Raw genomic sequence first — 15,180 nt, 5'->3', positions numbered from 1 at the left:
AAAGGTTAAATAATAAATAAAACCCGTTGTTCAGCCACGACACATTGAAACATAAAATATTCGTTTTTAATGTTCCCGTTGGTAGGATCGTCTTAATTGTAGATCATCCAGTTTGTTTTCCAAAGATTGCGCGTTGGCCAATAATACAGAGGGAAGTGGTGGTTTACCTCCTCGTCTGCAATTCTTACCAGGCACTTTTCCTCCCTCTTTTCCTCCATCTTTTCCTCCCTCTTTTCCTCCCTCTTTTCCTCCCTCTTTTCCTCCCTCTTTTCCTCCCTCTTTTCCTCCATCTTTTCCTCCCGCTTTTCCTCCATCTTTTCCTCCCGCTTTTCCTCCCTCTTTTCCTCCCTCTTTTCCTCCCTCTTTTCCTCCATCTTTTCCTCCCTCTTTTCCTCCATCTTTTCCTCCCGCTTTTCCTCCCGCTTTTCCTCCCTCTTTTCCTCCCGCTTTTCCTCCATCTTTTCCTCCCGCTTTTCCTCCCTCTTTTTCTCCCTCTTTTCCTCCCTCTTTTCCTCCATCTTTTCCTCCCGCTTTTCCTCCCGCTTTTCCTCCCTCTTTTCCTCCCTCTTTTCCTCCCTCTTTGACAGGGATTTGTGCCTTGTCTTGACAAAGCAGTATATCCTTAAAGGAAAAACGCTTCGCCCAGTTCTTAGGCGAGTTATCGCTGTTCTGATATCCAGGAGCTCTTTTCAATCATGAGACAGCTAGGGGATACAGTGTTGTGATGTTGACAGTCTCCCGTGGGGAACTGTCATCAAATGTATTGGCAGCAACATTATGTACAAAGTGAGTTACAAACAATGCAAACAAAAACTAACACACAATATAGCACAGTTGGTTAGGAGCCTGTAAAAACAGCAGCCGTCCCCTCCGTCTCCATTATATACAGATCGAACATGGCTGTAGAGATGCTTGTGTGTGTGTGTGGTTTTTTGACCTGTGGTCCTCTTCTAGGTCGTCTGACCCGCTGTGTGCGCTGCCCTGTTGCGTACCACGCAAACGACTACTGCATGGCGGCAGGCAGCATTGTCCTGGCCAACAACAGCTTCCTGTGTCCAAACCACTTCACCCCACGCAAGAACTACAAGAACCACGAACACATCAACGTCAGCTGGTGCTTCGTCTGCTCAGAAGGTTGGTGACTGGTTGGCTTGCTGTTGGTTGGTTGATTGATTGGTTGGGTGTTTTCAGTGTTACAGAGTCCATTATGCAAGCGTTGGTGGTATTATTAGAGGTAGAGTAATCATTAGAATAGGAGTGTGGTGGAAATCATATGTGGATGACTTATGCTCCTCACAGAGTAAAAAGGTTGAAGTGAAATGAAGCATTGTGCCTCCCCATCCTGAGGTCATTGGGTAACATCTGGTTGACTTGTTGTCTGAGCTGCACCTCCTCCTTTCTCCCTGCAGGGGGCAGTCTGCTGTGCTGCGAGGCCTGTCCTGCTGCCTTCCATCAAGAGTGTCTGAACATCGAGATGCCCGAGGGGAGCTGGTTCTGCAACGACTGCAAGGCTGGGAAGAAACCACACTTCAAGGACATCCTCTGGGTTAAAGTGGGAAGATTCAGGTAAGAAACACTGTTCTCTAGAAACAAAATCCATGCTTTTGGTCAGAACCAACTGAATGACACTTTTCTCCCGTGTCAACGTATAAAAAAATATCTTGATCAGTGCCTGAAATCCAGTCATATTGTTATTGATCAGAATCTCTGTGTGTGTAATCCTCATCTACACTGAGTACACCAAACATTAGGAACACTTTCTAATATTGAGCACTGATTGGAGTTCCCGGAGTGTTCTGACAGAACACAGCACACTGATTGGAGCTCCCAGAGTGTTCTGACAGAACACAGCACACTGATTGGAGCTCCCAGAGTGTTCTGACAGAACACAGCACACTGATTGGAGCACCCAGAGTGTTCTAACAGAACACAGCACACTGATTGGCGCTCCCGGAGTGTTCTGACAGAACACAGCACACTGATTGGAGCACCCAGAGTGTTCTAACAGAACACAGCACACTGATTGGCGCTCCCGGAGTGTTCTGACAGTACACAGCACACTGATTGGAGCTCCCAGAGTGTTCTGACAGAACACAGCACACTGATTGGAGCTCCCAGAGTGTTCTGACAGTACACAGCACACTGATTGGAGCTCCCAGAGTGTTCTGACGGAACACAGCTTGGGCTGTTTTGGTGACCCTATTACCGTCACACCGGCAGTCCCGAGTCATGAAGTCAGTCAAATTCCATGTGACCGTTTAGTCACGGTAATTAGGCTTCTCCAAGCTCTGATGCTGCTGATGGTCATTGGTAGCCTACCAAACTTGCTAACTGCCAGGTACTCCCTCTAATCACTCTAACATCAATGCAAATGTAACCGAAAATATAATCAAACACCAAGAGAGCCAATGAGCTCTATTACTCAACATTTCTATAGGCTATGCAATTGTGTGAGAAAACAGAGTGATGTCCTCTATTAAAAAGAGGAGGATCCATCAACTTTCTATAGGCTAGGCCTACTATATTCTCAACTTTCCTAATATTAAGCACATTATACTCCTGATGTAAAGAGAAGCAATCTACCTGGCTGGCATGAAAATGAATCACGGGAGAAACAGACGTCAAAACTATGAAATAACATATTTGGAATCATGTAGTATTAAAAAAAGTGTTAATCAAAATATACTTGAGATTCTTCAAAGTAGCCACCCTTTGCCTTGATGACAGCTTTGCACAATCTTGGCATGCTCTTAATTCTCACCATAAAAATGCACCTTTTATAATAAAAGCATTACATGCATAATTGCATTTACTTTCACTTTTGATAATGGTGTTTTCTCACTATTGAAACATTCTCGCTTATCGCCTACTGCTATGTGCACGTTGCTGCGCTTATAATGTGAAGTAGCCTAATTGTTAATCAACATTGCGTCAAAAAAAATGTTTTGATGCTAGTGGTTGTATTAATTTGGAATCTATCGCATCCCACAACTGTCCCAGGCTATTTTTGGAATATGTATTTCTCGCACAGCATAGAATAGGTCAACTTTTGTACTATGGGGTATAGTAGATTGACATAGGCTCGCGCTTTTGCTGTTCATTAGGTCACTCATCTTATTGGCTGCCGAAAAGTAAATGTGGACAGTTCTTCCAATATCTTCAATATGCACCTTGGAAATGGATAAGGACGTGCGTAGTTGCGTCTCCGATGTGTCGGTCTTCACTTGTAGCCCGTGAGAAAGACCCGATCACCTGATGGAGAGATGTGAGTGGGAGATGATTCGGAGCGCGCATCACTCAGGGAGAAGGGAATTATAATTATTATATTCAGCCCAAGGGCTCAACGGCCACTAGCCGCAAAAGGCATGGATTTTCTTTCTTCTCTTTAGGGGGCATTACGGCCACACAAAAGGGATGCCGCAGGAAAATTTGAGGCATTATCAAGTGCTTGTCAAATTGTGAATGAGAGACTGATGAAGTGTGTACAGCCTGCATGCGACCTTTTTCAAATCATCATTAGAGAGTCGCATCACGCAGCCTTAGACTGTATTAAAAATCAAAACATATAGCCCAACGTTTTGTAGAACAACAAGTTGCATAAATAACTGTAAATTAAGCATATAGGAGGACCTGTTACTTAACTGCTGAACACAGAATAGCCGCATGTGAACACTCCCTCTAATGGTTTGGAGAAAATATCCTTTCTACTTTATTATGCTTTTTTCAATACTATAAAATAATGTCACGGAATTCTAAGCAAATATTGTCTCCTAAATCAACAAGTGTAGCCCACAGCCAATTGGCCTAGCCAGATCAGGGCCTAACATAAGGACAAGTCCGTGTGCTATTCTGTTCTTCTGTAATAGACTACATTTTCTTCATATCATGCTTCTTTTGAACTGTCTAAAATAAATAATGGATTTATTGTGAAGATGTTGGCTATATTACATGGATTTATTAGACTTTTTACAATGCAGATGTTCCAAAGGTCTGCACCAGTGGCTTGTAGGCTATGTGTGCAAGCCAGGAGATGCTAAATGTGTCTATGTTGACTAGAGGTCGACCGATTAATCGGAATGGTCGATTTAATTAGGGCCGATTTTCAAGTTTTCATAACAATCGGAAATTTTTGGATACCGATTTTGCCGATTTTAACACCTTTATTTAATCTTTATTTAATTAGGCAAGTCAGTTAAGAACACATTCTTATTTTCAATGACGGCCTAGGAAGAGTCAGAACGACAGATTTTGACCTTGTCAGCTCGGGGGATCCAATCTTGCAACCTTACAACGAGTCCAACGCAATAACGACCTGCCTCTTGTTGCACTCCACAAGGAGACTGCCTGTTACGCGAATGCAGTAAGCCAAGGTAAGTTGCTAGCTAGCATTAAACTTATCTTATAAAAAACAATCAATCAATCATAATCACTAGTTAACTACACATGGTTGATGATATTACTAGATATTATCTAGCGTGTCATGCATTGCATATAATCTGACTGAGCATACAAGTATCTGACTGAGCGGTGGTAGGCAGAAGCAGGCGCGTAAACATTCATTCAAACAGCACTTTTGTGCGTTTTGACAGCAGCTCTTCGTTGTGCGTCAAGCATTGCTCTGTTTATGACTTCAAACCTATCAACTCCTGAGATGAGGCTGGTGTAACCGATGTGAAATGGCTAGCTAGTTAGCGCGCGCTAATAGCGTTTCAAACGTCACTCGCTCTGAGCCTTGGAGTGGTTGTTTCCCTTGCTCTGCATGAGTAACGTTGCTTCGAGGGTGGCAGTTGTCGATGTGTTCCTGGTTCGAGCCCATGTAGCGGCGAGGAGGGATGGAAGCTATACTGTTACACTGGCAATACTAAAGTGCCTATAAGAACATCCAATAGTCAAAGGTTAATGAAATACAAATGGTATAGAGGGAAATAGTCCTATAATTCCTATAATAACTACAACCTAAAACTTCTTACCTGGGAATATTGAAGACTCATGTTAAAAGGAACCACCAGCTTTCATATGTTCTCATGTTCTGAGCAAGGAACTTAAACGTTAGCTTTCTTACAAGGCACATATTGCACTTTTACTTTCTTCTCCAACACTTTGTTTTTGCATTATTTAAACCAAATTGAACATGTTTCATTATTTATTTGAGGCTAAATTGATTTTATTGATGTATTATATTAAGTTAAAATAAGTGTTCATTCAGTATTGTTGTAATTGTCATTATTACAAATACATTTAAAAAATATACATATTTAAAAATCTTAATCGGTCGACCTCTAATGTTAACTAACGGTCAATTACCGTGGGACCGGCAGGTATCTGCTTGACAATCACCGGCTGACTAAACTTTGTGACAGCCACAGCCCTAGTTGCCGCCACACCGGCTATCATGAGTCATGACCGCTGTAAAATTCGACGTGACTATTGATTCACGGTAATCTCCTTTTATGCACTCTAGACATGCGTTGGTAGTACCCAACTTGCTAACGACCATCGGGTCCTAATGGCCTGTTACTCAGGGCTCTGTTATCCCTCCGTCAGGTCCTAATGGTCTGGTACTCAGGGCTCTATTGTCCCTCCATCAGGTCCTAATGACCTGGTACTCAGGGCTCTGTTATCCCTCCATCAGGTCCTAATGACCTGGTACTGTGCTTGCTAAGGTGATGATTTAATTCAAAACAGCATATTCAAGTTTATGCATAGGCCTATGAGCCTAAGCCCGAAATATAATACATGGACTACCGCATATTATACACGGCAGAAAAACATTTTTTTTAAAACTGGTTTTAATTGGTCTAGCCTATATTTCAAAATGAAACACATTGTAGTAATGACCTTTGAGTGAGGACTGTATTATAATGCATACTGGGTGGACTGGTTACCTTCTGCTACTCTCTAAAAGTTCTCGTCAGGGAGAGATTAGAGTTCTAGAACATTCTGTTGGTTCATTGATTTAAAAAAAATATGTATATATTTTACCTTTATTTTACCAGTTAAGAACAAATTCTTATTTTCAATGACGGCCTAGGAACAGTGGGTTAACTGCCTGTTCAGGGGCAGAATGACAGATTTGTACCTTGTCAGCTCGGGGATTTGAACTTACAACCTTTTGGTTACTAGTCCAACGCTCTAACCACTAGGCTACCCTACCGCCCAAATTGATAGTGTAGGGCTGCTAACCCTGGAGTTATAGTGAATCTGCTATTTTTGAATAGCCTAATCATAGGGCTTTATTTTTTATTTTTTAATGTTCATAATTAATTGGGTGAAACATGACCTTTCAGAATATCTCTCTCCTTCATTTCTTTCTCCGGCACGCAGAGAGAAGGGCGGTCAACAGTTAAATTAAATGTTTTGTTGTGAATACATGTTACTGTCGATGTTCCCGAACAGTTTTCACTAGGTTTCCCAAATTAAGCACTGGGTAAATGCAGGAACAGGGTTGGAGAGCCCATGTCATACAGAATTTGGGCAGAATATCACCTGTCGCGCAGCGAGTGGCTGCATGCTCCTCAAACAGTGGTTGATGCTTGGAGTGAAATAACCAGAGTAGCCTGAAAAACAAACCAGAGTAGCCTGAAAAACAAACCAGAGTAGCCTGAAAAACGAGCCGGAGGGAAAGCAGCCTCCATTCACGATTGGAGTGCATATGGATGACATGTCTTTTATCCCATCCCCTGTTCCTGGCCATTTTGATAATGAGCCACTGTAAATCACAACTAATTTGACATATTAGTGAGTATATGATCACTTGTTGAGAGAACGGCATGTGCAGCCTGAGGCAAGGAACAGAGAGCAAGCTTTTTTCTACTTTCTCAAATCATCAATAGCCTTTAGTCATATCATGCAGCCCATATACACTATAGATACAAAAAGTGGAAATGTCTAGGAGCAACACCGGCTCAGCCACGAAGGGATAGGCCACACAAGCTCACAGAACGGGGCGGCCGAGTGCTGAAGAGCGTAGCACGTAAAAATAGTCTGTCCTCGGTTGAAACACTCACTACCGAGATCCAAACTGCCTCTGGAAGCAACATCGGCACAAGAACTGTTCGTCGGGATCTTCATGAAATGGGTTTCCATGGTCGAGCAGCCGCACACAAGCCTAAGATCACCATGCTCAATGCCAAGCATCAGCTGGAGAGGTGTAAAGTTTGCCGTCATTGGACTCTGGAGCAGTGGAAACACATTCTCTGGAGTGATGAATCACTCTTCACCATCTGGCAGTCCAACAGACAAATATGGGTTTGGCTATACCAGGAGAACGCTACCTGCCCGAGTGCATAGTGCCAACTTTAAAGTTTGGTGGAGGAAGAATAATGGTATCTGGCTGTTTTTCATGCTTTGGGATAGGCCCCTTAGTTCCAGTGAATCTTAACACTGCAGGATACAATGATATTCTAGACGATTATGTGTTTCCAACTTTGTGGTAACCGTTTGGGCAAGGCCCATTCCTGTTTCAGCATGACACTCACTAATGCTCTTGTGACTGAATGGAAGCAAGTCCCCGCAGCAATGTTCCAACATCTAGTGGAAAGCCTTTCCAGAAGAATGGAGGCTGTTGTAGCAGCAAAGGGGGGACCAAATCCATATTAATGTCTATGATTTTGGAATGAGATGTTTGACAAGCAGGTGTCCACATCCTTTTGGCATGTAGTGTATGTTTTGATTTCTAAGTCCATGCCCAACGTCCGCCATTCTTCCCCTTCTACCTCTTAACAAGGCAGTTAACCCTAGGCCGTCATTGTAAATAAATATTTGTTCTTAACTGACTTGCCTAGTCAAATAAAAAAAAGTAAAAGGTTAATTTGGGGACCGGTCGTAAAGCATTAAACATTTATGGAAATTGAGCTAGCTAGCTTGCTGTTGCTAGCTAATTTGTCCTGGGATGTTAACGTTCAGTTGTTATTTTACCTGAAATGCACAAGGTTCTCTACTCCGACAATTAATCCACACACAAAATTGTTGTTTTCTAATTTTTTCTATTCTTCTGAATCGTTTCTAGTCATCTCTCCTTCTTCCAGGCTTTTTCTTCTTGGCGATTGGCATCTAACTTTCATACTATTACCACAACAACAGACCGACCTCAGATCATCTTTCAATCACCCACGTGGGTATAACCAATGAGGAGATGGCACGTGGGTATCTGCTTCTATAAACCAATGAGGAGATGGGAGAGGCAGGACTTGCACCGCATTTAGTGTCACAAATAGAACTGACTTCTATTTTAGCGCCTTGGCAACGCAGACGCTCGTTGGCGCGAGCGAACAGTGTGGGTGCAATGATTTGAATAACATGTATGTGTACATTTATTTTGCAACGTTCGCCCATGTGACGCGTCCGGCATGGTCAGCATGTAAGACATTCTAAGGTTTGTAATCACGCACAGCTAAAGTTGCCAAATAACTCTCATGTATAGGACCTGTTTCAAATGATCCCTTTCACGCTCAACAGAGCTACTTCATACATGCACTCGCTCCGGAATGGAAAAAATATGCTTCGTACTATAAAACCATTCAATATAAAATAATGGAACGGGACTTATAAGCATAACTCGTCTGCTAAATTAACTAGCCTACAGCATGGCGCATAGCCAAATTAAATTCAGTAGGCTAACTCATATTCTGTTCTTCTGAAATAACATTTCTTCATTTCATAATGTTTCTTTAGACCTGCCTAAAATAAATAATGAATGTATTGTGATTGGTGTATATTAAATAGATTTATTAGACTTGAAAAAAAAAAAAAAAAACATTATTAACTTTTTATTTCAATGTAGATGTTCCAAAGGTGAGCATCAGAGGCCTGGATGCTAAATGTGTTTGTTAATTAACGGTAAATTACAGTGAGACCGGTCGTCTTTTGCGTGACAATAACCGGCAGACATAATGTCATTACCGCCACAGCCTTTTGTAACACCCCCCTCTTTTCCCCTCAGAACAGCCTCAATTCGTCGGGGCATGGGACTCTACAAGGAGTTGAAAGCGTTCCACAGGGATGCTGACCCTTGTTGACTCCAATGCTTTCCACAGTTGTGTCAAGTTGGCTGGATGTCCTTTGGGTGGTGGACCATTCTTGATACACACAGGAAACTGTTGAGGGTGAAACCCAGCAGTGTTGCAGTTCTTGACACAAACCAGTGTGCCTGGCACCTACTACCATACCCTGTTCAAAGGCACTTCAATCTTTTGTCTTGCCCATCCACCCTCTGAATGACACACAGACACAATCCATGTCTCCATTGTCTCGGGGCTTATAAACTATTCTTTAACATGTCTCCTCCCCTTCATCTACACTGATTGAAGTGGACTTAACAGGGGACATCAATAAAGGATCATAGCATTCACCTGGTCAGTCTGTCATGGAAGGAGCAGGTGTTCCTAATGTTTTGTACACACAATATGTAAAATCTCCAATCCTTTGTTCAGGTGGTGGCCTGCGGAGGTGTGTCTTCCTAAGAACATCCCAGAGAAGATCCTCCGTATGAAACACGAGGTGGGGGAGTTCCCCGTTCAGTTCTTTGGTTCTAAGGACTACGCCTGGACCTACCAGGCCCGAGTCTTCCCTTACATGGAGGGAGATGCCAACAACAAGGACAAGATGGGGAAGGGTTGTGACGCCATCTACAAGAAAGGTTAGAAAGAAACCTCCTTTACCTGGTTATAATAGAATAAATAACAAACAATAGACTTCATTTTAGAAAGAAATGCCAAAGAGCATTTCCTAAGTCTTAAACAATAGAGATGTTTCCAGGTACCACATAGCTGATAAATCTAACTTCCGTTTCCTTTCAGCTCTGAATGAAACTGCTGAGCGGTTTATAGCGCTTCAGGCTGAGAAGGAGATGAGACAGCTTCAGGAGGACAGGAGGAACGACAAGAAACCTCCTCCCTACAGACACATCAAGGTACCGCCCCTTTAAACCTCCTCCCTACAGACACATCAAGGTACCGCCCCTTTAAACCTCCTCCCTACAGACACATCAAGGTACCGCCCCTTTAAAACTTCTCCCTACAGACCCATCAAGGTACCGCCCCTTTAAACCTCCTCCCAACAGACACATCAAGGTACCGCCCCTTTAAACCTCCTCCCAACAGACACATCAAGGTACCGCCCCTTTAAAACTTCTCCCTACAGACACATCAAGGTACCGCCCCTTTAAAACTTCTCCCTACAGACCCATCAAGGTACCGCCCCTTTTAAACCTCCTCCATGCATAATTCACGCAGAAGTTTGAATTGCATCCGCTTATCTCAAGTGCTTATTCTTCTCAGGTGAACCGACCAATTGGCAAGGTCCAGATCATCACGGCGGACCTATCGGAGGTGCCTCGCTGTAACTGCAAGGCGTCTGATGAGAACCCGTGTGGAATGGACTCCGAGTGTATCAACCGCATGTTGATGTATGAGTGCCACCCTCAGGTGTGTTTGGCAGGGGAGAGATGTCTGAACCAGAGTTACACCAAGAGACAGTACACCCAGGTGGAGATCTTCAGAACCTTGTCACGAGGCTGGGGGCTACGGGGCGTCTCCGACATCAAGAAGGTACAGACTAGGGCATCAAACTACAACACAAAACAGTTCCCCTTGTGTTTCTGTTTTTGTTAAGAGAACCTTGTCCCACTACAGTTGTGCATGGCTGCGTACATAATTGGGATAAATAAAGTATTTTCAATTCAATTCCAAGGCCCTTTATCCCTGATTATCCTTGTTGATCTTTTTAAGATGTGGACATACAGTAGTATATTTAGCCTCCATATGCCGCTGTGTCTGTGATGTAAAAGGTGCTGTGTATCAGCTGGATTATAACCAGAGTCTCTGCTCTCCTCTCTCTCTCTCTCAGGGTGCATTTGTGAATGAGTACGTGGGTGAGGTGATAGACGAGGAGGAGTGCAGAGCCAGGATCAAACATGCTCAAGAGAACGACATCTGTAACTTCTACATGCTCACTCTGGACAAGGACCGGATCATAGACGCTGGACCCAAGGGGAACCAGGCGAGGTTCATGAATCACTGCTGCCAGCCCAACTGTGAGACCCAGAAGTGGACGGTAAACGGAGACACCAGGGTGGGGCTCTTTGCCCTGGAGGACATCCCCGAAGGTCAGAGGAAGTACTAACAAACCTACTTCTGTTACTAACAAACCTCCTGGAGCCTGGTTCCATTTCTGTTACTAACAAACCTCATGGAGCCTGGTTCCATTTCTGTTACTAACAAACCTCCTGGAGCCTGGTTCCATTTCTGTTACTAACAAACCTACTGGAGCCTGGTTCCATTTCTGTTACTAACTACTGGAGCCTGGTTCCATTTCTGTTACTAACAAACCTCCTGGAGCCTGGTTCCATTTCTGTTACTAACAAACCTCCTGGAGCCTGGTTCCATTTCTGTTACTAACAAACCTCCTGGAGCCTGGTTCCATTTCTGTTACTAACAAACCTCCTGGAGCCTGGTTCCATTTCTGTTACTAACAAACCTCCTGGAGCCTGGTTCCATTTCTGTTACTAACAAACCTACTGGAGCCTGGTTCCATTTCTGTTACTAACAAACCTACTGGAGCCTGGTTCCATTTCTGTTACTAACAAACCTACTGGAGCCTGGTTCCATTTCTGTTACTAACAAACCTACTGGAGCCTGGTTCCATTTCTGTTACTATCTCCCGGAGCCTGGTTCCATTTCTGTTACTAACTACTGGAGCCTGGTTCCATTTCTGTTACTAACTACTGGAGCCCGGTTCCATTTCTGTTACTAACTACTGGAGCCCGGTTCCATTTCTGTTACTAACTCCCGGAGCCCGGTTCCATTTATGTTACCATCTCCTGGAGCCCGGTTCCATTGCTGTTACCAACTCCTGGAGGCTGGTTCCATTTCTATTACTAACTCCTGGAGCCTGGTTCCATTTCTGTTACTATCTCCTGGAGCCTGGTTCCATTTCTGTTACTAACTACTGGAGCCTGGTTCCATTTCTGTTGCTAACTACTGGAGCCTGGTTCCATTTCTGTTACTATCTCCTGGAGCCTGGTTCCATTTCTGTTACTAACTCCTGGAGCCCGGTTCCATTTCTGTTACTAACTCCTGGAGCCCGGTTCAATTTCTGTTACTAACTCCTGGAGCCTGGTTCCATTTCTGTTACTAACTACTGGAGCCTGGTTCCATTTCTGTTACTATCTCCTGGAGCCTGGTTCCATTTCTGTTACTAACTCCTGGAGCCTGGTTCCATTTCTGTTACTAACTCCTGGAGCCCGGTTCCATTTCTGTTACTAACTCCTGGAGCCCGGTTCAATTTCTGTTACTAACTCCTGGAGCCTGGTTCCATTTCTGTTACTAACTCCTGGAGCCTGGTTCCATTTCCATTCCTCAGGCACTAGGGCTTGTGACCAAAAGTATCTTTGTAATTTGTAAAGATACACTGCCAGGTTCTGTACAGGTATCTTTATTTGTGTGCAGGTGTGGAGTTGACCTTCAACTACAACCTGGAGTGTCTTGGTAACGGGAAGACGGTGTGTAAATGTGGAGCGCCCAACTGCTCTGGGTTCCTGGGGGTCCGACCAAAGGTAAGGCTCGGAGACTGACGAATGTCAACATGCAAAACATTTTAATTTATCTACAGAAATCTACAGTAAGTGCTTTTAGTTGTTTACTGTGTGATGATGAGTTATACTATTAAAAAGGACAGGCAGACTGGTGAATATAGTATTCTATAGGCAGACTGGTGAATATATCAGACTGGTGAATATATCAGACTGGTGAATATATCAGACTGGTGAATATATCAGACTGGGGAATATAGCAGACTGGGGAATATAGCAGACTGGTGAATATAGCAGACTGGTGAATATACAGTGCCTTGCGAAAGTATTCGGCCCCCTTGAACTTTGCGACCTTTTGCCACATTTCAGGCTTCAAACACAAAGATATAAAACTGTATTTTTTTGTGAAGAATCAACAACAAGTGGGACACAATCATGAAGTGGAACAACATTTATTGGATATTTCAAACTTTTTTAACAAATCAAAAACTGAAAAATTGGGCGTGCAAAATTATTCAGCCCCTTTACTTTCAGTGCAGCAAACTCTCTCCAGAAGTTCAGTGAGGATCTCTGAATGATCCAATGTTGACCTAAATGACTAATGATGATAAATACAATCCACCTGTGTGTAATCAAGTCTCCGTATAAATGCACCTGCACTGTGATAGTCTCAGAGGTCCGTTAAAAACGCAGAGAGCATCATGAAGAACAAGGAACACACCAGGCAGGTCCGAGATACTGTTGTGAAGAGGATTAAAGCCGGATTTGGATACAAAAATATTTCCCAAGCTTTAAACATCCCAAGGAGCACTGTGCAAGCGATAATATTGAAATGGAAGGAGTATCAGACCACTGCAAATCTACCAAGACCTGGCCGTCCCTCTAAACTTTCAGCTCATACAAGGAGAAGACTGATCAGAGATGGAGCCAAGAGGCCCATGATCACTCTGGATGAACTGCAGAGATCTAGCTGAGGTGGGAGACTCTGTCCATAGGACAACAATCAGTTGTATATTGCACAAATCTGGCCTTTATGGAAGAGTGGCAAGAAGAAAGCCATTTCTTAAAGATATCCATAAAAAGTGTCGTTTAAAGTTTGCCACAAGCCACCTGGGAGACACACCAAACATGTGGAAGAAGGTGCTCTGGTCAGATGAAACCAAAATTGAACTTTTTGGCAACAATGCAAAACGTTATGTTTGGCGTAAAAGCAACACATCTCATCACCCTGAACACACCATCCCCACTGTCAAACATGGTGGTGGCAGCATCATGGTTTGGGCCTGCTTTTCTTCAGCAGGGACAGGGAAGATGGTTAAAATTGATGGGAAGATGGATGGAGCCAAATACAGGACCATTCTGGAAGAAAACCTGATGGAGTCTGCAAAAGACCTGAGACTGGGATGGAGATTTGTCTTCCAACAAGACAATGATCCAAAACATAAAGCAAAATCTACAATGGAATGGTTCAAAAATAAACATATCCAGGTGTTAGAATGGCCAAGTCAAAGTCCAGACCTGAATCCAATCGAGAATCTGTGGAAAGAACTGAAAACTGCTGTTCACAAATGCTCTCCATCCAACCTCACTGAGCTCGAGCTGTTTTGCAACGAGGAATGGGAAAAAATGTCAGTCTCTCGATGTGCAAAACTGATAGAGACATACCCCAAGCGACTTACAGCTGTAATCGCAGCAAAAGGTGGCGCTACAAAGTATTAACTTAAGGGGGCTGAATAATTTTGCACGCCCAATTTTTCAGTTTTTGATTTGTTAAAAAAGTTTGAAATATCCAATAAATGTTGTTCCACTTCATGATTGTGTCCTACTTGTTGTTGATTCTTCACAAAAAAATACAGTTTTATATCTTTATGTTTGAAGCCTGAAATGTGTCAAAAGGTCGCAAAGTTCAAGGGGGCCGAATACTTTCGCAAGGCACTGTAGCAGTCTAAATGTAGACTGGTGAATATAGCAGTCTAAAGAAATGACCTGTGTGTACGTGTGTTTGTCTCCCAGAACCAGCCATCTAAAGCACGGGAAGGAAGGGAACTAAAGGAGGGCAAGAAGAAGGTTCTGGTGAAGAGGAAGCCTCAGCAGGAGGTGACGAAGGAGAGGGAGGACGGGTGTTTCAGCTGTGGGGACGGAGGACAGATCGTGTCCTGTAAGAAGACAGGATGTCCCAAGGTCTACCACGCAGACTGTCTCAACCTGGCCAAGAGACCTGCAGGTGAGTGAAGGGGCGAGAAACCACCTCCCCCATGGAAGCTCTTTGACACAAAATGGCTGTTATATTGCGTGTGATTGTTGTATGGGACTTGCCTAAGAGGTTGTAGTCTGTAGATTTTTGTGTCATTAGAACTCATCAACAAGGGATTTGGACATGGGGAGGGGAGGGGAGGGGGAGGGGAGGGGGGGGGGGGGGGCCTAACTTCCCACTGGGCACTCCACGTAATTTCAATGTGGATAATTACGTAATATTAGTTTGAGACATTGATCAATTCGATTAAAACCTATATTCACCCACTCAAAAATACAGCCAAAATGTTGTTGAATTCCCAATGTGTTTATCACTATGCTTTCAACCATCTCAAAGCACAACCAGCTTTATATGATTACATAAGAATAAATATGTAGTTACTGTATTCTCAAAATGT

At 43.5% G+C, this 15,180-nt stretch overlaps 1 protein-coding gene across 3 annotated transcripts in view; it reads left to right on the top strand.

Moving 5' to 3' along the window:
- Positions 1–15,180, top strand: part of LOC110504362 (histone-lysine N-methyltransferase, H3 lysine-36 specific-like) — a 44,347-nt gene that overhangs the window by 17,230 nt on the left and 11,937 nt on the right. For all 3 annotated transcript variants that reach the window (XM_036970035.1, XM_036970034.1, XM_036970033.1), the window contains exons 12-19: positions 955–1,134; positions 1,410–1,566; positions 9,432–9,637; positions 9,798–9,910; positions 10,278–10,547; positions 10,846–11,104; positions 12,447–12,553; positions 14,543–14,753. In XM_036970035.1, the coding sequence (XP_036825930.1) occupies positions 955–1,134; positions 1,410–1,566; positions 9,432–9,637; positions 9,798–9,910; positions 10,278–10,547; positions 10,846–11,104; positions 12,447–12,553; positions 14,543–14,753 (1,503 nt within the window). The remainder of the gene's footprint in view (positions 1–954; positions 1,135–1,409; positions 1,567–9,431; positions 9,638–9,797; positions 9,911–10,277; positions 10,548–10,845; positions 11,105–12,446; positions 12,554–14,542; positions 14,754–15,180) is intronic.

The sequence above is a fragment of the Oncorhynchus mykiss genome, chromosome 31 (assembly GCF_013265735.2).
Source record: "Oncorhynchus mykiss isolate Arlee chromosome 31, USDA_OmykA_1.1, whole genome shotgun sequence".
Lineage (NCBI taxonomy): Eukaryota > Metazoa > Chordata > Actinopteri > Salmoniformes > Salmonidae > Oncorhynchus > Oncorhynchus mykiss.
Note: the sequence above shows the minus strand (reverse complement) of the source record. Positions and strands in the feature narration are given on the sequence as shown.